Genomic DNA, 23,512 nt, shown 5'->3' with positions numbered 1-23,512 from the left:
ATGAGCAGAGCGAGTACTTGCTGCTGCCACAAATGGCGGCAAGCCCTCCGTTTTCTTATTCACTGGAATTCAAAAACTATTGATATTACAATATTTAATGGAGTGCCTTAATTGCTTCTGTTAAACAATCAGTTGCTAAGCTTTCCTTAGCCAGGTTTTCAGATAATGGCTTTTGTTTTTGCGTAGCCATCTGTCCCTGTATTAATTGTCCTTTTCCCCTATCATCCACCCGTAATTTTGGCAAACCGGTTCCTGAGGACGGTCTAAATTCCTTTTGCCTCATTGTCTATTGTTGGACACCGTTACCTTTAGCATTTCACACATTTAATGGATGTAGTTCTGGCTACTGAAGGGAAGTTCAGTCACTTGCGCTGCATCATGGGGAGATGAAGTTACTTCATTTCTATGCAACGTTAAGTGCTGGCAGAACAACGCAGAGGCCTCAATTGAAATGATCTCTCGTTTGCAGGAGATCAGCGTGCATGGCAAGTAAAAATGTTTTTCTGCTTTCTCTGTGAAGTGAGGTGACAGCTCACAGCTAGAGGATTTCAGAACTTCCTCTGGGCTCGGCGCTGAAGTCCCCGTCTCGTTTCCACTCTGCGTGCCGACCCACCATTTGTTCTGCCTGGTTTAAACAGCTTTGTCCCTGGGCTTTGACTGGAAACGTGCTTGGTCAAGTGATGTTACTGTAGTGCTCAGGCCCTTCATGTTGTGCGCTGCTACTTGGCTGAACCAAGATCATGCTGTCTCCTTTCTGCTTCAGCCTCCTCCCCTATAGTCTCCGTCCTAGCCTCCCCCTTCTGCTGCTTCATCCTCAAAGACTTATGCCAGGCTACCCACGTCTTCCGTAAGTGATGCAGCTGGCTGCCCTGACTTTGTACATGTTCTCTTACCTCTGGTGCTGTTAAGAGGTTCTTCAGGACCTGATTTGAAGGTCTTCAATGGGTCTTCAGGACCCATTGATGCTCCCCTTACCAAAATCCCTGCTGACCTTGTTGTCTTTTTTTTTTTTTTTTAATGTTGTCCTTACCTTACTCCTTTAAATAAGCTTTTGACCTTATTTCCTTCTGGCTTTCTCAGTGTGTGCCCACCCTGGCTCCGTCTCTGCATCCCTGGTTGATGGTTTGGTTTCTGCATTTTATAGTCACACCTCCTGTCCTGCTGCATCTCTCCTGCAGCACTCCTCCCAGGTCTTCTTCCCAGGTGGCTTGGTTAGGACGTCACCTCTTTCACAAAGCCCATCCCTACCCTTGGGGCCACCTCCCAGGGAGCCTACACATTTGTCACCTGTCTCCTTACTGTTTGGGCCAGAGTTTGGCTCTCCAGAGTCACCTCTCTTGCTTTGCCTCGCTTCTAGAGCTGCCTGCTGCATGTTGCCAAATTCAGGTTTTGTGTCTACACCACTTAGATCCCAGGTTTTCCTCACCTCAGCCCTCTGCCAAACCTAGCTTCCTGCAGCCTCTGATTGCCCTTTTATCCTCTTTTTAGAGAATAAAGCATGTAGATGCTTTTTAATCTTCTTCCTTACCAGTCCTCAAATATGGACAGTCTTACAAAAGCCCTTCATCCTCCCTGCATCCAAAGCTGCCTGAATACTCCTAGTGCTGGACTAAACATTGTTTTGTTGGGTGCTGGCTTGCAAGCAATAGGAAGAGTGTATACAGTAGGCAGATTATATTTTGAATCAGGACATACGTATGTGTAGTTGAACAACAGAGTAATCAACATACTCTCGTATCTTCACTCTCCATGATTCAGTCCATCCTGGTGTAGAACCTGTCTTCTGTTAACTTTTTTTTTTTTTTTTTTTTTGAATAAATGGCATTTTTGCAGGGGTTGTAAAATAATAAAACAGAATATTTTAAGACTAGTGCATCTATAAATGCATAAAATTTAACAACTAGTATTTATAATATCCTTTTTGTGGATCAAAACCTAACAGCATCCTTGAAACACTCAAGTTAGCAAGCATGACTCTTATCATGGTGGAATAACACTTTACATTATGACTGCCTTGGGCAGGAACAGAGGCAACAGACCCAAACACATAGCCATATATTACTTCTGAGGAAGTAATGGCTGTAGGAGGTAGTGAAATAAATGGTTTAAATACAGCACTAGCACCAGCAGTGGTGGTAATTACCTTTCAGCTACACAACACACACTAAATGCGTATCTCTTCAGGTTCAGGTAACTCAGAGGGGTATGTGAGACCTTCCTGTGGAAGTCTTCCCAGGGCCCTGCCTCTCCTCGCTGTTTCTTCAGGGGACTCAGGTCTGGTTTGGTGTCCCACAGAGTACTCTGTCTGGTGGACAGGGAGATGCCAACGCCATGGGGAGTGGGACAGCTTGCCAGCAGGGCTTCCCAAACATTGAGCATGAGCTTAGCCAGCAAAAATTCCCCATTCCCTTGGCCCAAGCACCATCATCTGGCTATTTTAGCCAAAAAGTTATCTTTCTTCCCACCTATAACAGCCCCTGAATTTCTTCCGTGCCTGCCGAAAGGACATGAGCAGGGACAAGGGAGGATATGAGGTCATCTTACTTTTTTATGTCTGAAAACATTAAGCTCTGAGAGGTGGAAACGAAGAAGGGTCACGTTTGAAGTACCTGGTTGCTTGCTTTCTTCTGGCGGGGATTTTGCAGAGACGGAAAGCAGCAACTCTAAGGGCAGAGCTGCTTCAGCTGATTGATACACATCCTCAGACCACAGCAGCTGTAGATCTGCAGGGCCACACCTGTATTTGCAAGGTAGGTGGGATGCCTGCAGCGTGTGGATGCACAGTGTGCAGAAGCACGATGAAAGCAAGCTATTGCCATCGGTAACTAGTGGTGGGACAGCCTTCCACCTAGGGCATGGGGGCCTGGTGGGACTGAATATTTCCTTGGAGAATTCCCAGACTAATGACATCGCCTGAGATGCGGGGGAAAGCAGCTTATTCCAGCAAAGTGTGAGGAGTATTTGAGGCTAAAATCTGTGGAAGATCACTTTTATTATGTCTTCGCTTTATGGAAGATGAATTCTTTTTGCCGCTTTCCATTGATACTTGCTACTGTTCTACTGTGTCATATTTGGTATATATATATGTGTGTGTACTTATGTGCAGGTTTATATGTGCATAAATAAGTAAATTGTATATGTGTATATATGTGTGTGTGTATATATATATATATATACAGGCACACATATATATAAGCATAAGCATGTACACATGTAAATAAATATTCACGCTGACTGTCGTGGTTACAAGCCAAAGACAACCTTATCTTTAAGACTGGATATCATACTGTCTTTCCACTTTCTCATATTGTCAGGAATGCAGTTTCTAGGTTTATTGTTAATTACATCTTCATACTTTTTTAAAAAGACTCTTAAGAAGTAGTGTGTTGTTTTTGTTTTTGTTTTTTTTTCTTGCACCCAGAGCAACTGAGATTGTTATTTTGCATTTTCTCCTTTAAACTCAAGTGACCCCAAAAGGAGGAAATACTTTGCTTTCTGGAAGTGTTCTGTAGAAGTGAGTGGATACGCCACAATTTTTTTTGCAGTGCATCAGATGCTAATCTCTGACAACAAACCTTGCTGTTACTGAGACATTAGTGCTACTAAAATGTTATTCAGGAAGATAAAAATTGAAACTCCGTGACAATCCTCCTATCAGCAAGGAAACAGATGATGACAAACAAGGGCTGATGTGAGACTAAAACTGGTGTTTCAAAGAGTCCAAATTGCATATATATAATATCAGTTTTGAGAGCCTATTCAGCAAGAATATTTCAATGTGATCCACAGCACATTTCAGTACCTGTAGGACTGTTTTCTGCCTCCTTTGTTTCTTAATATTACTACAGATAACTGATGTGATCTGCAGAATTAAACTGTATATCAATATAATTGCGATATAAAAACGTTTGTAGTAAAGTATATCTCAGATGATACCCAATCAAAAAAAGCTGACAGATTTGGGAAAGGAATAGTTTTTCCTTTTTTTCCAGTACAGGATAGAAGGCATATGTTACATAATTATCTAATTTCCGTAAGACTGAGCTGTATTCATGACAGAGGTCATTAAAGAGGACCTCTAAAGGAAAACACCGTGATGCCCCTACATGTTTTCACGGGGAGTTTTTCCATGAGGTTATATATCAGTGAGTTCAAAGAGTCTGTATGTTGTTCAGTTTTTATACAGATGTTCAGTGCTATATTACTTAGAGGAACAGAGCTGCTCATTTAAAACATCATAAAAACTATTAAATGCAAGTAGGCCTAATCCAGTTTCTCCTTATAGGCTTTATTTCCATCTAATCCAGGACTTTTGTTTCTCCATTATATATCAACGTTAGGAACCAAAAGCAATTTCCTTTATTTGTGCAGGCTGCAAGGCAGGCAGTATGGTTTTCTTCTTTGCTTATTACTAAATAAGTACTGATCAGCCTGTGTCATGAATTCAGGAAGCAAAATCCTCGCTGCTGTGGTGGTGACCCCTTTGCCTTTCCATCCCATCCCTTCCCTTGCAGCCAGGCCCTGCTCTGCCTCCGACAGCCAGCAGCCTGGGACAGGGCTGTTCTCTGAAGTTTGGGGTTAAGACAGGGGGGCTGATGATAGTGGTGTGTAATGTGTAGGGAATCCACACAGAACGAAGCCACAGTGTTTTGTAGGGTCATCTGGTGAAGCAAGGCCATCAGGGAGGAGAGCAGCATTGACTCCCGAGTGTTGCCAAAGTTTCAGCTGGCTTTTTCGTGCATTCAGTGACCCCTGTAAATATATGCTGTGGCAACCGCGGCCTCACAAACAATGTCACCTGTGAAATACAGATAAGAAGCCATAATGTCAGTGCTTGCATTTGCACTCACACAGAGCCAGGCCCACTAGGTGCTTCCAGTGCCCCAGCAGGGGCTTCTAGCTTCTCCCTGGACTTCTCTTTTGTGAAAATAAAACCACAGTGCTCTGCAGAAAACTTGATTTTCACCCCATCTCTCTTCTGCTCTTGATGATGATCATTTGTTAAACTCCGGCCTGTGGCCAGCGACTGACTGACCATCAGATGGGATGGGGCTTCCATGTAGGGGATCTGTAGTGGGGGCCGGGGTCATGGTTTTATGGCTGGTTTAAGTCTTCCAAGGTGTGGCAAAGCTTATCTGAAGAGTTCTGTGAAAATGTTTAGAGATAATTAAATAAAAGTAGCTTAGAAATATATATATATATATATATATATATTTATTTATTTATTTCTAGAGCAGGCTTCTTTCTGCATTTAGTTTTTTGGTCCCTGTTTCCTCCCTCGCACATTCATGTTATCCACCCTGTTAGGTCTGGCACTTTTACAGCCTTTGAGCTTGCCTACACAGCAACGTTCATCCTTAGTAACACAGGCCGTGATGATATGACCAACGTGTTATTTCAGACCAGTTCCCTGCTGTCAGCAGCCCCCGCTGGGGTCCATCTCATGCCAATGTAGTCACCTCCTTCGAGGCCCTTGGTGACCCATATGTGGTGGGGAGGGGGTTATGGCTGAATCCCCCTGTAGAGGGTGAACCTAGGGCTCTGAGCACACACCCCAAATACACATCCCTTGGGACAGCAGGATCCAACCCCCCAGCTCAGTAGAGTGAGGGGGCTTCGTCCCTTTCTGGGTGGCATTGGTGCTCTCTCTACAAAACCTTGCCATTGCGAAAGAAGGCTCAGTGGCTGGAGGGGACTGAGCCCAAAGAGACTGGTGGGCACTAAATTTAGTATCTCCAGTGTCCTGACCTTACCAAGGAGACAGCTTTGGAGGGGTGCTTCTGAGTTAGAGGTTGTTGTACTTCCATGTAATAAAACATCCTTCAGCTGGCTACGGGGAAGATCAAGTTAAATTGATGACAGTCAGCTTTTTCATCATTAGTTGCCCGATATTTCCTGCAAGTCCAACTTCCTAAAATGCCAGCTTTATTTATTTATTTATTTATTTATTTATTTATTTATTTATTTATTTATTTTAACTTTTAAAGAAAATAGCTGGCTTTGACTTTGGTAATGAAAAGCTTGAAAATACAAAGCTAAGGACAGAAGAACCAGAAAATAATACTTCATCGTGCATTTTAAAGGTGTTGGGTTTTTTAACGCAGTCTCACAATGTGACATCACTTTGTTCTTGATTTTTTTAATTCTTGATGTTGTTAGCAAATAAAGAATGAATGGATTTTTCAAGAGGCATATGGATTAATGGGCAGATGTGGGATAAATACTGAAGAAAATGTAGGTGTTGACTTTTCATTGTAATCTGTACAAAATCAGTAACGATTTTAATTCTTGTAGTGTACAAACATACACAGAAGAACAAAACATTGGATAATAAGGCTTTGCCAGGCATTTATTTACTGGAGATTGAAGAAGTTTTGCGGTCTCTGAAAGGGTGCTTTGTCCCACTGCTGCTACTAATTTTGTACGTTTTAATTTTAGGTAATTGAACAGGGACATAGTTAAAGGCATGAAAACCTAGAAGTCAGAATTTTTGGGCCACCCCTTCTATCTTTTGAAATTAATAAAATAGGATCTGTTTTTCAGCTGGTTTCATTCTCAAAGGCAATAGGGTTGGGCTTATTATTGCTACCATAACTGTCATAGAAAGATTCCCACATTTTTTTTTTAATTTAATAGTGAAAGAGGCATATCAATATTCATCAGAAATTCATTTGATCTTATATAATGTTTTCATGGTTAATAAGATTTACATATGACATTTTTGTATGATTAAAAGTACTGGAATTTCATTGCAGTAGACATTAACTCCCGTGATTGAAGTTAAGCGAGATTTTTTTTTTTTTTATAGCTAATCAAGAGTTTAACTGCCTCTGGGGCATTTTAAGAAAATGTTATACTGTACTTAACGAACATTATACTACAAATAAGAGTGATATTTCTGTAATTAAAACAGTCTGGATATTGCTTAATGAATGTTTTTCTTATCTTAATGTATAGGCCGTAAGGATTCATGTAGTTGCCTTTATTAACTTGTGGAGTTAGTTAAAAAGCTGGTTAAAACAGTAAGTCCATATCAGGTCAATATAAAATGCTTATGTAGGGATTTCATTGCTCTTATAAATCTGACTAGTTAAAAAATAAACACAGATGCTTGTTTGTGCCATCCTGCGCCATACTGCAGTGTAGTATTTCTGCCTGTAGACATTTCTAAAGTATTGCCTGGAACACCGCAATATTTGCAGGTGTTCTTCTTTATCGTCTGTTTTGGAAATATTTTAAAATTTGCACCACACTGATATCCAAGAGCAGGCAGGGATTGTTTTCCAATTAGTATAGCCACATTTGCTGTTGAACTAACAGCAGTGTGTGTTCGTTCTTTCTCCTGTCATACTACACCAGCTTTGATGTAATTGCTTTTTTCTTTTGGATGTAATTGCGATGTATTTTAGATTTATGGTTGCACAGACTGTTCTTCAGCAATTTCATATTTACTAATTGCTTGCGGAATTTTTCTTCACTTCTCAGCTGTTTGGCACAGAATCACACTAAATAAGTTCACTTTAATAGAAAATAGTTCTTCAATCTGAAATGCTTGGCTAAACATAGATCATACTTTTGCTTCTCATTGTACTCTGAAAATAATATGCAGTTTATTTCCCCATTTGAAAACAAGTTCCTTTATGTCGTTAAAAAGATGTTCACCAGCTGGATTGCATGTGCAAGTCTCAATTTTGCAAAGTCTCTGAGCCAAAAAAAAAAAAAAAAAAAGAAAAAAAGAAAAAAGAAATTATGAGGCTGGTCTATGTGTAGCCTAAGAACACAGGGAAATGGAAGAGTTTCAGAATTAATCCCCAGTCCTGCAGGCACTTAAGCACATGGTTAATTGTAGGTGTTTGCCTAGTCCTTTTGATTTCTCTGGGTGAAGCACATGCTTGAGCAGGTTTTCAGGAGCGATCCCAAAGTGCAGAGAAGACCGCAATATTGTTTTGTTTTCCCTAAGTAGTAAAAATGTCTGCGCTTTATTTAGTAGCGTAATTTGCATACCCTTCTAAGTAACTGTACAGGAATCACTGAGCTGTTGGTGTTTGGCAAGTGTGGAATGCCGTAAATTGCAAGCCAACATAAAATATGGCCCATTTAGCAAAAAATTCTCAGAAGTACAAAGGAAACCTCATTTTGCAAAATCTCCCCGCCACAACAGAAATTAGAATAAAACTGGTAATAAAACATCAGAAATCCTGAAAGACACCAAGCGAGGGGAAATTTTCTTCCTTCCCATGGCTTCCTCTGCACCAGTATATCGGTACTCATTTTTCTCTACTCCTTTGCTTCATTTAAATAATATCAGGCACATCTTCAGTGTAGTTTTACCATAAGTACATCATGAATCAGAACTAATTTTAGGGCTGGTCTGATCTTCCTTGTATCTCACACTGCATACATGCATTTCTGACCTGCCCAGGCTTTGGTGCGAGCAGCTGCACCATCACTCACCAGGCAGGAGCTGGGTTTCGTTGAGGTTGATTTTGTCAAGCACATATTTCTTATTTTACATGGAATTCGTTAGCAAGTCCTTTACTGTTCGGAGGCTTTAGCTGTTTGGGCCTCAGACAGTAATCAGAGTAATTAGCACTTAATTCTTGAATCCTGATCTTGCTCTTGGCCGCGCAGCACTTTCCACACGTGCACACGGTTGGGTCAGCGGCAGCATGGGGGAAAAGAGGGGAACAGTGGAGAAAAGTTGGGAGAAGCATACCCAGGGAGAAACGAATTCTGTCCAAATGTTTGTATCAATTTGTGTGTGTACAGGGACATGGCTGGGTGCACAACGTGTGCATGTGGAAGCGTTGTGACAGAACTGGTGACAAAAAAAGTGGCCCAGGATGGGCTGGAGTGGAGAGTTCAAATTGTTTCCCTTAGAAGCAAAAGTGTTTCGGTGGTGACTGTACAAAGTGAGCACCTCCTCAAAATTCAACCTTTCTTCAGTGGTTACCTGATTCATATAAAAGTGCCACCATTATTGATTTGCACTTTTTTTGTATTTACTTCCTAAGGCAAAATTCTACTTCGTGTGCCCTCTTACAGCTTATTGGTGATCCTCCTAAACTGGAGGATGCTCAACCTCAAAATCTGTGTTTTTTCCTTGATGTTGCACAGCCCTGAGCGTACTTGGTGCACTTTGGTTTGTACACACCAGAGATAAACCAAAACAAATCATAAATCAACGCCATGCATCCAAAGTAATCTCTTTTTACTTTGCAACGCGCATCTTCAAAAGAGCAATTTTATGTGCAGTCTTTTCTGAGCCTCTTGATGTGGTACTGAATCGTCGGTTTTATTGTGGGATCTTTTTGTTATTTAAGAATTGCTGTAATTTTATTTTGCAGCTGCTAGTTGCAACTCTGTTAAAAAAATGTAATACAAGAGATTCTGTCAGGACATCATATGGCTAAACAAAATTTTTCAAAATCTCTTTAGAGTGTTGTCATTTACTAAAAATGTGGGTTAAAAAAAAAAAAAAAAGAGAGAGAGAGAGAAATAACATTAATTAAATATATGAAACCATTTAAAGTGTACCTATAGAAATTAAAACTTCAAAATGTCTCTATCTGTAGGAAAACAGGGAAGTGAATTGTTATCTTGGTTACACCTTCCTTCGGTGAGCGAGGCCTGGTGAATGTGTCGCGGACAAACACAGAATTTTTCCATGGCCTGTCCGAGGTTTGGGTCTGGAAGGACAGCGTTAGGTGTTCCCTGGGGCTGGGAACTTGGCTGATGATGCCCAGATCTGATGCCCAGTCGAAGCGGGGCCCAGCTTCGTGGCGGCACGGCCCAGCTGTGCCATGTTGGTGTGACAGGCCGCCCCGAGGCCACCGCGCCGTGAGGAGGGAGCAGGCCATGCACGGGGCATCATCACGTGCATTTGAGCTCCCCAAGACAGGACACCAATTAACCTTGGGTGATGGCAAACGCATGCAGGCACAGACGGGCTTTCCGCTATCAGCAGCCTGTTGCCATGAGGAGCAAGCAGCCCTCGTGGCCCTGGCCCATTATTTAAATCTCTTTTTTTTTTTTAATTCCCCTATTAAATCGAAGAACAGTCACACTCGAATCTTCCTGAAGCCCAAACTATGTTTGCTGCTGTGAAAATGCCAGACACTAGTAATTGGAGAAGCCGATAAAGGTCCTCCCCATCCTCCCCCCCCCCCCCCCCCCCCCCCCAATTTGGCCATTCTGAACTGAGAAGAAAAGCCCCATCTCCAGTCACAGCAATTCAAGCCATGGTGGAGCTCTGAGTGAACCAAAACAACGGGGTCAAACGTGGTTGAAAGAACACGGTGGGGTAAATAAAAGGTCATTTTTTTTTTATTTTTTTTTTTTACGTTTAGTGCTGGTGGGAGGAGAAAGTTTGGTTAACTATTTAACCTGTGATAGCCTTTCATCATTTTATGGCTTAGGGGTCCGTGATTTTAAGCCTTTGTCAGTAAGTTACTGGTTTGCTCTCGATCTGTGCCCCAGAAAGGCTCTGGTTTCCAGTTACAGGGCTTACATTGGTTTACTGGAGATAGGAAAAATTATAAGTAGCAGCTGAAGACACACGTTTCCCTAAAACAACTCGCCAGCAACTTTTGCTGCGGTACTCAATGTTTAAGCACTGCACTGCTTTCCTCTACTGACTCTTCTCCATGTCACAGTTGTGTTCTTTTTTTTTATCAGTGGGGCTCTCCTTCCCTGTGTTATTTATCTCTGTTTTGGGGGTATAAAGCTGTGTCCTGCCAGCTGGAGCGAGCGCTGGCCCAGGGTCCTTGGCAATCCCCCTCTGCACCTCTGCCCGCTCTGGGGTCTCCTGCAGCAGCTGCTCCCCGACCCAGTCGGCCCCTTCGGAGAGCTGGAGCACGCATTGCAGAGGGTACGACTTGTCCTTTGCTGAGGGTTTCTCAGCACTTCTCTGCCCCCCTTCCCCATCACTGGATCCCTCATGACTTTGTGCAAATGCCCAGGTTTATTTTTTTCTCCTTCTGGAGAGCTGAGAGAGAGGATCCTGCTCCCGTCGTGGCTCCTGGCATCTCACACCTGTATAACTCCATCAGCTTCAGGGGCATTAATCTCGGCGGTACATCGCTGTGAGATCATATCGGCCTTGTTGGGGACTTTAAAAGCAGACAATGCCTCTTTCAAGGCGCTTTGACTCATCAGCAAAGCTGCTTTTCAAAAGCCCTAAACCACGAGACCTGCTCGCCCCTGTTTGCCGGAGCAAGGGGCTGCTGCCTTGCCGCTAAGGAGGGAGAAAGTGGATTTTTAGATTTGAAGGATTTCTCAATTTTTTTATTTATTTTTTTTTCTTTTCTTTGGAGCATCAGGGAAATGACCTTAGTGGTTTGGGAACAAAGGAAGAAATCAAAATGTAAAGCAGAGCATTTGATATGTTGAAAAGCCGCAGTTTTTATTTTAGCATAATTGGATCACTGCTAGTAGCAGTTGTTGGGTAAAGCACCTTAGCGAAGTTCTGGCTTTATTCAGAAGTAAATATCATATGTCTTCTCTTTTAACATAAGCCTTTTTTTTTTTTTTTTTTTCCAAAAAAAGCAAAACTTACCAGTTTACCTTGAATTTCTTTCCCCTAGGAAAGCGCCAGGCTTTCAGAGCCCCGTATTCTGGCCGCAAAGCTGGTGAAACCATCTTTTGTTTTCCGCCCGAGAAAACGTTAGCATTTTTTCACATGTTAACTTTTCAACAATTGCGGGGAATTTGTTTTTCTTTAAAAGTGCGGTCCTTTTCTTTTTCCTCCCCTTTTCTCTCTTCTTGATATTTTTATTTCCCTTTTATATGGAGACTTGTAGATTTTGTCACTTCAAACGTTAGCTGTTCCTCCTCTTTTCTTCTGCTTTACAATACACACTAGGAGATTTTTTTTTTGCATATTCCTCCCCTTTCTCTGTGAGATATTGTCGTTGACCAAATTTAAAACACTACAGTATTTAGAATCCCCGCGGTGCCATTTGAAGTATTTGGACCTGGAAAATGCCCCAAGCAATAACTACCTGAATTGCTTTTAATTACACAATATAGCTGCATCATTTTACTTCAGATTCTTTTTGATTGATGCTGTAAGGCAATTGTAACCATGGATGATGGGATTAAGTGCCTCTTGAAGTGACTTTAGCTTCTTGTGGGAACAAAGGGAAAGAAGAGAACACTTAGTCCCTTTTGGAGTGAACAGCCTTTTTTCACTTGCTATATAAAGAAATACAATTAACAAACATTATCCCCAGAGGTGAATTGAAATGTACATGCAGACAATAACTGCTCTTGACTGCAATTAGACATATATGATCCGAGGTATTTTGGCCATTCATTAGTGCTAATTGTTTGAGAAACAAGCCCACAGAACAAATGATTAAAATGTTAGTGCCATAACCAGGATTATTAGCATGTGTGATAAAATGCATGCGCTGCAGCTGTACCAATAAAACTCTCGGGAAAGTCGCTTTGATTTGACGAATGCTTAGCTCGGTTGTGAGCTGGTCGTATTTGCACAAGGCCTGCTGATGTTTATAACAAACAACTTCTAGCTTCTTTCCTTAATTAGAAAGAATTACTATGCAAATTGGGGTGCTGTGTAATTTCCCCACAACTTGCCTTTGTCTTTGGTCAATTATTTGTGCGTGTTTGGGAGCTACTCCCTAGTAAATCAGACATAGTAAAGCCGTTATATTTAATTTCTTATCTTTATTTTTATTTTCTCACACATCAGACAATTAGCTCGGAGGAGATTTTGAGATGTTAGCTGTGTTGTGTTCAGTGGGCTCTTAGATCTTGGGTCACTTCTGTCCTTCTGCAACCCTACCTTGCTGGATATCTGGGATTGTGGTTATTTGCCAGTTACAGCTCAAAAATGCACAGTGTGGAAATTTTCCTGTTTTTTTCATGGTTTTCGTTCAAATGCCTAAGTACGATCTTTAGAAAATTTTTGGCAACACTGTGCCAAGTGTTTTAGAAGTAGAGATTTGGCCTATCAAGTGATGGATATTTTTCCATGTGTTGGGCACGTGATGGTGAAGGGTCTCTTCTAGGATGACTCGATCTAGCAAACAAACATAGAGCAGAGGCTCAAGTTAAAGTGCTGATCCTGAAAATAACTGATGGGAGCACTTTACTTCCTGAGCTATAGGTTGCTGGCTCCAACGAGACGGCACAGGTGCATACAGTTCAGTAAATGTGTGAGCTCGAGCAATGCTGGAATATGAAAATGCAGTATGCATCAGGGAAATCTCTGTAATTTTCAGTAGTTTCACTGGTTGCTGTCCCGCTGTAGGGCTGCCATTGCAAAGTGCAGCGCCTCTTAGGGATCGGAACAGTTTTGTTTTCTCCTTCCTGAGGATGAGCTGTTTGCTCTTAGGTGAAACTGTTCTCAGAGGATTGAGAGTAACTTTAATTTGCTAGCGACTTTTACATATTTGATGAAGACTTTAGTAGAGTGCTCTGTTTGCTGAAGAAATTTACTTTCAGTTCCAAGGCCCACAAACATTCGGCATGCTGCTGGATGCTGTGAATGAGAAGCTGCAGTAAAACAAGTTAATGAGCATTACCCAATAGCCTAGTCCTCATTTTAACGTGCAGTGCTTAAAGGAAGAAACGTTGTCTTAGCAAATTCACTTGGCTTATGTCCATGTGTTTAGTTTTAGGCACAGTCAAGCTAGTTTGAATCATTAAAATACTTGCAGTCAGGAAACATATGCAAGATTTTCTTCCTCTTTACAGCATGGGGTTAATGATGTAACTGAGATTGCAGTGCTGTTCCCTAACACTTCCCCCCCCCCAAAAAAAAAAAAAAATAGTAACCACACTGGGGATGTTTTCACTCTTTCAAAATAAAAAAAGAAGTCAGAATAATCCTGATAGTGTTTGCTATCAGAATAGCTAACTGTTAGTATGCTGGGTTTTGCCACTCTCAGTTTCCAAAACGTCCACGGGCAAATGGACTTCTTAATACAGGTGCTTCTTACTCCGCAATTCGTTCATTGTAGAACACAAGATATGACTAGGCAAGGCAAATGTGCAGTGAGAACAGGGTTTTAAAATAATATTTGGGAAAAGAATAGCACCTGAAAATGTTTGTTGCAGCCACACGTAGGTATCCTTGATGAAGAGTCTCATTTTACACTCGCATTTCTAGAGCTCTTTGTTTCGAAAGGAGAAGATGCTGTGTTGGGCAGCTGACAGCAATTCCTCATGGTCCAAATGACCTTAATTTTTGATCACACCTCTTGAAAAAATTAGTACTTCTTTACTAAAATGTTTCATAAGACTAATAATTTGACAAATTGATGTATTTTTATAATAATCTGTGTCCTGAGAATCCTGAATTTTGGGCCCATGGGGCTGCAAAGCCGAGAAGGAGATACCAGCAATCACCAGGTGGTAGCATCGTGGATTAAATCTACTAGTTCTTGAGGGGAGGCCACACCGCTGCCCCATCTAAATAGAAGATCACAGACCTTAAAGGTGACACCTGACTGAACCTGCTCTGTGGACACTGAGGGTTTCACCTACGTGATGCTCTGTGCCATTGTGCATGGTGCTTGGAGCAGAGTGGCCTCCATGGGGCTTGCAGCAGTGAAGGGGAAACTGGATGGTCCAACAGCCCTTGGAGAAATCCTGGGAAATGTGTGTGTGACAGGAGATATGTCCCCTCGGTGTGCTCTGAGATGATGGTTTCAGCCACTTTCATCAAGTTTGGGTTGGTGGGAGGCAGACAGTAAGAGTGCTCCAGCGGCTGCTTGTCTGTAGGCCATAGTTAACTATTAATGGACTGAGCTCTTTGGCTCCTTTGTGCTTCCAGCACTACAGGGTTGAAGCCATCAGAGAAAAAGAATGGAAACTAATCACTTTTGTCCCCTCATCTATGTTTAGTGAAGGACTGCGGACTTCTTTGCTGACCTCTGTGTCACACTGAAGAAAGACCCTCCTCTTTCCATTTGAGATAAACCACTCTTCCACCTCCTCCGTGCTCTCCCAAAGAGTACTGCTACAAGAAAATGGGATTAAGTGGATTTAACTAGCAGCCACTTGAGTTGCCTCAAGTTGTGTTATCATCCCCACTTCAATACATGGCAGGGGACATGAAGTGTTTTGTGGGAGAGGGGCAAGGATGCTACTTAGGAGACTCAGCACATGGCTCCTGGTATTGAGTGTCAGGACCTCCACAGCCCAAGTCTTGGAGCTGTTGCAGTTGGAGATGAGGATTTATTAGCAAGGGTAGCACTGCTGTTTGTAATAAATAGTGCATCATTTCTCTTGAACAGCAAAGCTGCCCCCTTGCTTAGGGTGAATTAAGCATTACCAGACGTACTACAAAGAAGAAGTCAGTGTTGGGTTTTTATGGGCTCATAAAATGGGTCCACCCAGGACATTGCAGGGACCTGGCACAGGAGATGGTTGAACAGTTGTCCTTTTCTGCTTAGTTTACTGAGTTAAAATGTGATAAAAGATGCCTTCAAATTTTTAACCCAAGACCTATACTCATCTTTCAGGGTGCCAGGCCTAGGGGAAGAGCGGATGCTTCAGCGAGGTTAGCTTAGAAAAGCAAGTATCAAAGTAGTCTGTCAGCAGCACATCACGTTGGCTCCAATTTCGATTGACTGAACTCATTTCCAGGCGTCAGAGAGGGTTAGTCGTGCCCACTGTGAAGGGAAGCCATGTGCGCACGTAGCTGTGTGTCATCCAAATGTAGCAACTTGGGCAATATTATTAAGAGGGGCATGGGAGAATGCATGGGTCCCTGACATGATGTGATAATGACATATTCAGTGCGGTGCTAGAAAAGCTTTGCATTATTCAAAGTGCTGAATAATATACATGATAATGCGTAATGGTGTTATGTGGTGGGATTATTTTGTGGTGGAAGTGACTTGTGCTCTGGATACGAAGGAAAATTGTATTATTTTGTCCTCGTTTTTGATGTAGCAGAATAGGCCTGGGGGGTACACCGTGAAATGGGTGGGAACAGGAACAGGCAAGGGCTTTTTTTGGAAGGCCAAGAAACACAGTGGCACCGTCTGCAATTTATTTCTCTGTGCTTGTAATTATGGAGCAAGGCGAGCTCCCTACTGCACTCGAGGGCAGCCTCCCCCGGCAGCCCCACTGCCTCCCGGCCCACCAGCCCTGCATCTGAGGTGGGTTGGCTGCTCCCTCACCAGGAGCCACCAGTGCAGGGTGGAGACCTCAGCAAACCTGATGACTCTAGACCATAATGATGCAACCCACTCAAGCCCTGTGGTGCCACGGCCTCACACTTGCACCCAAGTGTAGTGCACGAAGTGTTTATAAATGCTAAAAGCTGCCATGGCCAACAGCCTGCTGATGATGCTGGTGAGCTCAGGAGCTCTGTCAATCAAGGGCTGTGCTGTGGGTCTGAAGGCTTCACAGAGGACACATCGGGATTAGTGAGGTTGCACATTACGTGGGGTTTTCATTCCTGGCTGTTCTCTTGTTTCCCTCTCCAACCATTTTGCTTATTTAAAATTTGCATGCAAATACGGTTGTTGAAATAATGCTAAGGTTGCAAAACCAACCTTGCAAAGCGGTGTTTGTTTTAACCAACACCCCTGCTTCATTCACAGCATGCCATCTAGCTTCTGGAGCACACGTGGCAGATAGCAGCCTCCTTGCTAAAGCAGCCCTGATCTGTTCCCCAGCATAGCCTCCAGCCTATAGAAGAGTTGTGACAGAAGTGGAGAAAAAACAAAAGCCTTTCTGTATTTAGTATTTGTCACAGTGCACAGAACAGGCAGCGTAATTAAGCCTACACGGATAATCTCAGACCTGGCATTTCTTCAGTTATGGGTGTTAAAGTTTGCAACTTCTGTTGAACATAGTGATTTGGGGGCTTTATACTGTAATTAACTGAAATACTGATATCTCCCTACCTTAGATCTTCCTGAGAAATAAAAACAAACTGACACTATTAATGTAGGAAAGTTTCTCTTTTTAAAATATAGTCAATTATTCCTTGAAGCATTGTAGTCAAGAGTCTGATTTCACCATATCCTTCACAGGCTGAATTCTCCTCTGCCAGCTGGTGTTCCCAAGCTCAGTTACCACTTAGCATCATCTCACAAGTATGTTCCCAGGCGAGCTGTGCTGTATGTACCTGCGGATGATGAAAAAAAGATACGAAAAATCCCATCGCTAAACGTCGATTGTGCGGTGCTGGACTGTGAAGATGGCGTGGCTCTGAACAGAAAGGTAATTAAAAATTATCTGTGCAATACAATCAGCGCTAAACAGAATGTGTGGAAAAACATCACCTTTGCCTTGGGGAAGTGGCAACCAGAGAGACAGAGATAAATCTTAAGATACACAAAGTAAAGTCAAAGTGATAGGCTTTGTGGAGTTAGTTCACAGTCACCAAGTTGGGATTTTGTGGTTGAAACAAAAGCATCTTCAGATTGTGAGCAAAAGAGTATGGGTTTGGGCTTGAGCCTGTGGGTGTTTAGAAAGATTTACTTGTTGAGATTTTCAGTAGAAATGCCAGTAGGGATGTTTCTGAAGGAAGGAGTAGTTAGAACCCAAGTGCACCAGCATTTGGAGGGCGTTTTAGATTGAAGGTGCCGCAAGAAAGCAGTCAGAGAGCAGAGTGAGAAATGGATGTATACATGTACCAGTGCTAAGTTTTTGTTGATGTTAAGTTCTGAAAGAGAGAATGAACTAAATATGTGTTCAGATATGCTTGCTAGCAATTTTTGTTTTTAATATCTCAAAGTAACCATTTCCTTTTAAAATGTTTCACATCTTAAAGCATGTATACCAGAAACTGGTTTGAATGTTTCATAGTGAAAAATATTTCTGAACTGGAACATCAGTTGGCCATAACATCATCTTCATATTTATAAGCTTTCCTGTTCGTTTTACAGAGCCTCAAACAACAGCAAGTGCTGTTTAGGGTTTGAGTATGAACGTGTTGTCCAGGAAGTTATGAAAATAGGTTTGAAAATTTTCCCATGTAATCTCAAAACTGTGTATGAAATTTTATTGTTTTCTGTTTTTTTGGGGGGGATTTAATTTAATTTAATTTAATTTAATTTAATTCCAGAAGGACTCAATTTAATAGTGCTCTCGTTAACCTTCAGGTCTTTACTTGTATGTCAGAAAGAAAAAGTTTATGGAGTTTTTGTATATTTATTTTAGTTCTGTAAAGTGAAAATAGCATAGCTGAATGTTCATGCATACTGTTGAAGACAGTTGGAAAACATTTTCCAGTTGCTAAAATTCTGTGTGGGAGACTATAATTATATTTGCTGTCACAGTGAATTAGTATTGTTTAGTTCATACCTGGGAGGCTGCTGCTGTTAGATGACACAAGACACAATTGCGTGTTAAAATATTGCATTTTTAGGTTCAGCTTAATTGTATAAAACAAATCATTTAAAGCAGAAGCATCTATTTGTTACATAGGATGACAGCAAACCAAAATTTCTATGATCAAGGTGACAAAGTTGATGGTAGCAGTTTGTAAAGGGTGTTAAAATTCTAGCTCTGTTGAAGTGAAGGAGAGTTGTGCCACTGGGTATAAGATTTCAAAAAAATTAGGAGAAAATTATGTAATACAAACTGGAGATGACAGATGAGCCCCTGACTGAGCTTAAATGCAAACAAGAAGCAGATAGGAGGTAGAAGTGGAGGCAGGCTACCAACGAGCGACACAGAAGTGTTGTATGGGCACGTAGGGACAGAAGGAGGAAGGTCAAAGCTTGGCTGGGATCTAAACTGGTGAGGCCTGACCAAGAATGGCTACCACAACTATGTCAAGTAGCAAAAAGGAGAAGAGGACTGGGGTAGTGTGAACCCACTCCTCCATGAAACCTTCGGCTTTACTGTCAGTCTGCTCCCAAGGCTAAAAGGACATTTCCAAAAAGCAAAGTTTGGGGAAGGAGCCACAGTAGAGGAGGATGAAGTCAGTGTCCAGTTGAATAAGATGGTCCATGGGACCAGACAGGCCTCACTGGAAGCTGCTGAGGGATCTGGCTCGTGTCACCCTGAAGCTGCTGTCTCTCATCTTTGAAAGGCCATGGTGACTGGGGGAGGTTTCTGGTGCCTGGAGAAAGGCAAATAATGCTGCAGCCATCTTCAGAAAGGTTAGGAAGGAGGAACCTGAGGCCCATCAGCCTCACAGTCGTGGCTGGGAAAGTGATAGCACTGGTTTTCATGGAAGATATTTCAGAGGGCCCAAGGCCATAGCCAGAATGGACTGATCAGGAACAAATCATGGCTTAACAAACCCAATTGCTTTCTCTGAATAAATGATTTAACATCTTTGAGTATTAGAGAGAAATGGATGTCTACCTTAACTTTAGCAAGGCTTTTGATGGGTTTTATGATAATATCCTGGTAGTCAGCCTGAGGAGAAATGGACTGGGTGGAAACACTGTAGGGTGGGTGGCAGTTTGGCTGTACATAGGTGGTGCATGTTGCATATATTTTGCATTGCCCACTCTGGGACCCGTACTATCTATGTTCTTCATTAACAACCTCATTGATGGGAGGGAGTGCACTCTCATCACGTTCATGATGACACCAAACTGGGGAGATATAGGAAAACGTTCTTCCCTCTGCAGGTAGTCAAACACTTGAAGAGGGTTTCCAGAACAGTGCTGCCTCCTCCCTCCACATGTGTGGGTATTCACACGTTGAAAGGCCCTAAGCAGACTGGTATAGAGCTGAAGTTAGCCCTGCTTTGAGCAGGAGGATGGACAAGGTAGTCTCCTGAGGTCCCTTCCAGCCTGAATTAGTCTGTGTGATTGTATGATCTAGTAGCAAAGTATAATTCAAACTGATTGGAAGACCAAATTTCATTTTTAGATCTGCCAGAGATACTCAGGAAGACTTTGAGGATTAGGTTCTGTGAATGTAAAGCTGAAATTATTACTGCTCTTGCTGCTTAATTTATTAATGTTTCTGAGGTGTTTGGAGACTTCGTGTGAAAGATATGTCAAGAATATGCACTGAAATACAGTATTCACTGGCCCATTGCAAATGGGTCATCTGAAACTGAGGACAAAACACCAGGAAACACGGCAACATTGAGTTTGTCCTTTAATTCGTTATTCTTACAACAAATACTACTGATGAATGTTGCTATTTATTGCCATGTTTTATATCAATAAAAATTCTACTTATGGATTTTCTTGCTGGTGAAATGTTGGGTTTTTGGGAAATCAGAACCTGGTTGAAGATTCACAGTATCTTTCATCAAATTTATCTGCTTACACAGATCTTCACTTGCATCAAGTCCAAGCAGCAGAAACCCTTCCATCTTGCAACAAGAAACTCCCAAAGAGAAAAATTGTCAACTTTTAAGGGTAAACAAGGTGAAGAAATGGCTAAAATGCAAAGTTATAGTGTGAAGAGTACTAAGCCTGGAAGGAGAGTTAGAGTTGATCTGCTGTGAGTAGAATGTGTGGGATGTTTGCAAGGCCTTTTGGACTAGACAGGGCTGTAAGGAGGTCTTCAAAATTTTGGCATAAGAAACTTGATAAGAAAATATCCCAGTGTTGCTGAAAATTTCAGCCTTCTTTTGCAAAGTTAGCTTTAGCCTTGCTAAACTTAGCCCATGTTGACTTCAAATCCTGGCATGGTGCTCCATACAATGGTTTTAGAGGTTCAGATGTATAACATCACATGGTGTGGACTGGCAGCTGCCTCCCCAGGTGTCTGGCTATGTAGGATTTTGGGAATTTCTACACGATATAGTTGTTTTTTGGTTGAGAGTTTGGTGGGGGAAGGACTTGAATACTGCTAAAGGGAAATCACTGTCCCTGAGCTATTGTTCACAGCTGAATATAGGAGCTCATCCCCACTAATGTGTGCATAAAGTTTCTTCAGTGTTGCTGTCCATTTTAAAGAAATGGCTCAGTGGGCAATATTATTGAGCAGTTCAAATAGAAATCCTAAAACTATTAAATTAGAGATAATACAGATTGCAGCATTGATATATTGCAAGTGCATCACACTGTAGAGACTTATGGCGAAATGGTACAAAATGGTAGATACCCATTTTAGTTCTTTGCAGGAGAAGGCCTGAATATTCTTCTATTATAGTTACAATAAAAAAAAAAAAAAAGACAGAATAGATGGCTGTATCAGGTACTTGACCATGTCATACAAGCCAGTAGGTTGAATTGTATGTTATGCCATTGAAAGGTCTCTGTGTAGCAGCTGAGCTGTGAGAAAATATCTCGAGGGCTCTCAGCCAAGTGATCACTCCCTGGTGTAGCTTTCTCTGCAGAGCTGCCTTACTCACAGTGCTTCCATGCCAGGTGAACCTGTTATCAAGTGGAAAAGTTTCCTCCTGGTGCAGAAAGGAAGATTTCTGTGCAAGTGCTTTAATTTTCCAAAGGCAGAGTGGGCCAAGCTTTCCTTGTTAGTTCTGCAGGGTTCAGGTTGCCACTTTTACGCAAATGTTTTCTAGAACAACATTTTTTTCAGCAGGATCTTGTCTTTGGTGCTGCTCTTCTTCAGAGCATCCAGGGAATGTCAGCTGCTGGGTCAGCCTAAAAAGAGACCAGTCAGAGCTGCTACTTGACTGTTTTTGGCTCTTTCTGAGTCGTTGATAAGTTTTGGAGCATTTCGATGCCTCTAGACCAATGCTATTAGTGGCTTTATCTTCACTGAAGTCAATTGAATAACTGAGATATACAGAGCCTTACTCCGTAGGCTTACTCTTACTATTTCTTGTGCTCCTTCAGGCCAGCGAAGGCACAGTCCCTTCTGTCAAAAATGACCCTTGAAAGTCATCTCAGGAAAATTTTTAAGGCGCTACAGTTCACTTTTCTTTCTCTGGGGAATGCCAGAGTTATGGTTAGGAATCAAAACAAAACCCCATGTTTCTCCCCATGCCGAATTTTCACTATGAGATAATTGTTTTTACAAAATACTTAAAGTCTGTCAAAATACTTATTTTATGTAAAATCCAGAAAACTGCATTCCAATTTTGGCTTCTGTAAAATACTGTAGAGCAAATAAGTTTTAAAACTAAAAGTCATTTCTGAATGAGAACTGAAGGGTTCTTGTCTGAATATGTTGAACTACAATGTTTCTGTACTATCACACCTGTTTTTTCCTTAGCAAGGCAATACCTCTCTCTGTCCTTCTGCTCAAAGTGATGAGACCAGTTTAAACATCAGTCTTGATCTCATGGTCCCTGAAAATACATTTCTGAGGCATCCCAGAGCCCCAAAAACGTATATGTAGCCGAGAGCATATTCCACATCATCAGGTAGAAAAGTGTTGCAGAAAAGAAAAGCTAATGGTTTCAGCAGCGCTGGGAGCTGTGGCGTTTTTTCTGTTTCTGGGTTTCTGGGTTCAGGTTCTTTCTCCACACCTGATACCCCTGTTGGGTATCAAAATCGCAGCTTGATTATCTGCACAGAAAGTAAAGCCATATGTGAGTCTTCGCTTGTATTGAGACAGTGGCATCCTGAGCAGTTCCATGATTAGGGAGCAGCCATCAGGAAAATACCCTCCTTTGGTTAAAGCATTTTCTCTGTAACCTGGCCTGTGCATGTCTTCTGTGCCCCAAAGGCCTCCCTTCCTTCAGCCTCTGGGTCATGGCTCAGCAGCCTCTGGCTTTATCATTTAATAAGTAGTTTTCCTCTCAATGTTAGTTTTTATTCATATTTGCAAGGATGTTATCCCAGTAGTGGTGTTAGACCTAATTGCCCCACCTAAACTTCATGCCAGGGAATTAAATCCTACCAGCCATGAACAAGCATTTATTTATCACTTTTTCTCATTAAAAAATGGCATTCAGAAAGTTAAATTGCTCATGTTTTTTATATCAGAGGTGTAAAAGCAAGCCCTTGAAGTATACATATGGCTGGGAAGCTGCTGCGGAGCCCTCCAACACGAAGCACTTCAGTTAAAATTATGAAGTTGTTGTTCCTCTGGAACTGAAGAGTTCGTCTTCATCCAATAAAAGTTATTAATATTCAGGGCTGCACAGTAAAACGATGGAGGACTGATGAGGGTTTAAGCTCTCCAGCCCTTTCTGCTGTGAGTCATGATCATTTCACTTTGTCTCTTTTTGAAGGAAGCTGCTCTCTCCTCCAGCGCTTGAGCATCAGAAGCTGGGGAAGAGGAAGCCTCAGCTCTGTCCTTTCCTCTCATCCCTGCCTTCAGAGGGCAAGCAGCAGTCCCTGAGCCTTTCTGCTCTCCCTGCAGCCCTCGGCAGTGAGGGGAAGCTCAGTTTGGCTGGTAAGATGTGTAGGGACGGACCTACTTTGGCTTATCAGCAGCACGGCCTCTTAGGGTCATAGCATAAATTTGCTCCTAGTTAATACCTTGTAGCAGCCACTTAAAAGATCATCGCTGTGCTGTGTCATGGAAGAAAAAAAAAAAAGAAAGAAAAAAAAAAAAAAAAGGAAAGAAAAACAATTAATTCTTTTGAATCATCTGTTTTTAAAAATAGGATTAAAGCCTGACCACTCTTCAGACTGTTCCGTTATGAATAACGCATACGTAAGAGATGACTCTGGGTTCATTACAGTTAAGA

The 23,512-nt window shown here is 42.0% G+C and overlaps 1 protein-coding gene across 1 annotated transcript in view; it reads left to right on the top strand.

Annotated features, from left to right (window-relative positions):
* The window catches only part of CLYBL (citrate lyase beta like), a 130,332-nt gene that overhangs the window by 38,372 nt on the left and 68,448 nt on the right, over positions 1 to 23,512 (top strand). Inside the window, exon 3 of the mRNA XM_032203248.1 lies at positions 17,019 to 17,208. Within this exon, the coding sequence (XP_032059139.1) occupies positions 17,019 to 17,208 (190 nt within the window). The remainder of the gene's footprint in view (positions 1 to 17,018; positions 17,209 to 23,512) is intronic.

The sequence above is a fragment of the Aythya fuligula genome, chromosome 1 (genome assembly GCF_009819795.1).
Source record: "Aythya fuligula isolate bAytFul2 chromosome 1, bAytFul2.pri, whole genome shotgun sequence".
NCBI classification, from domain to species: Eukaryota; Metazoa; Chordata; class Aves; order Anseriformes; family Anatidae; genus Aythya; species Aythya fuligula.
The sequence above is the reverse complement of the archived record's forward strand: the minus strand, read 5'-3'. Positions and strand labels throughout refer to the sequence as shown.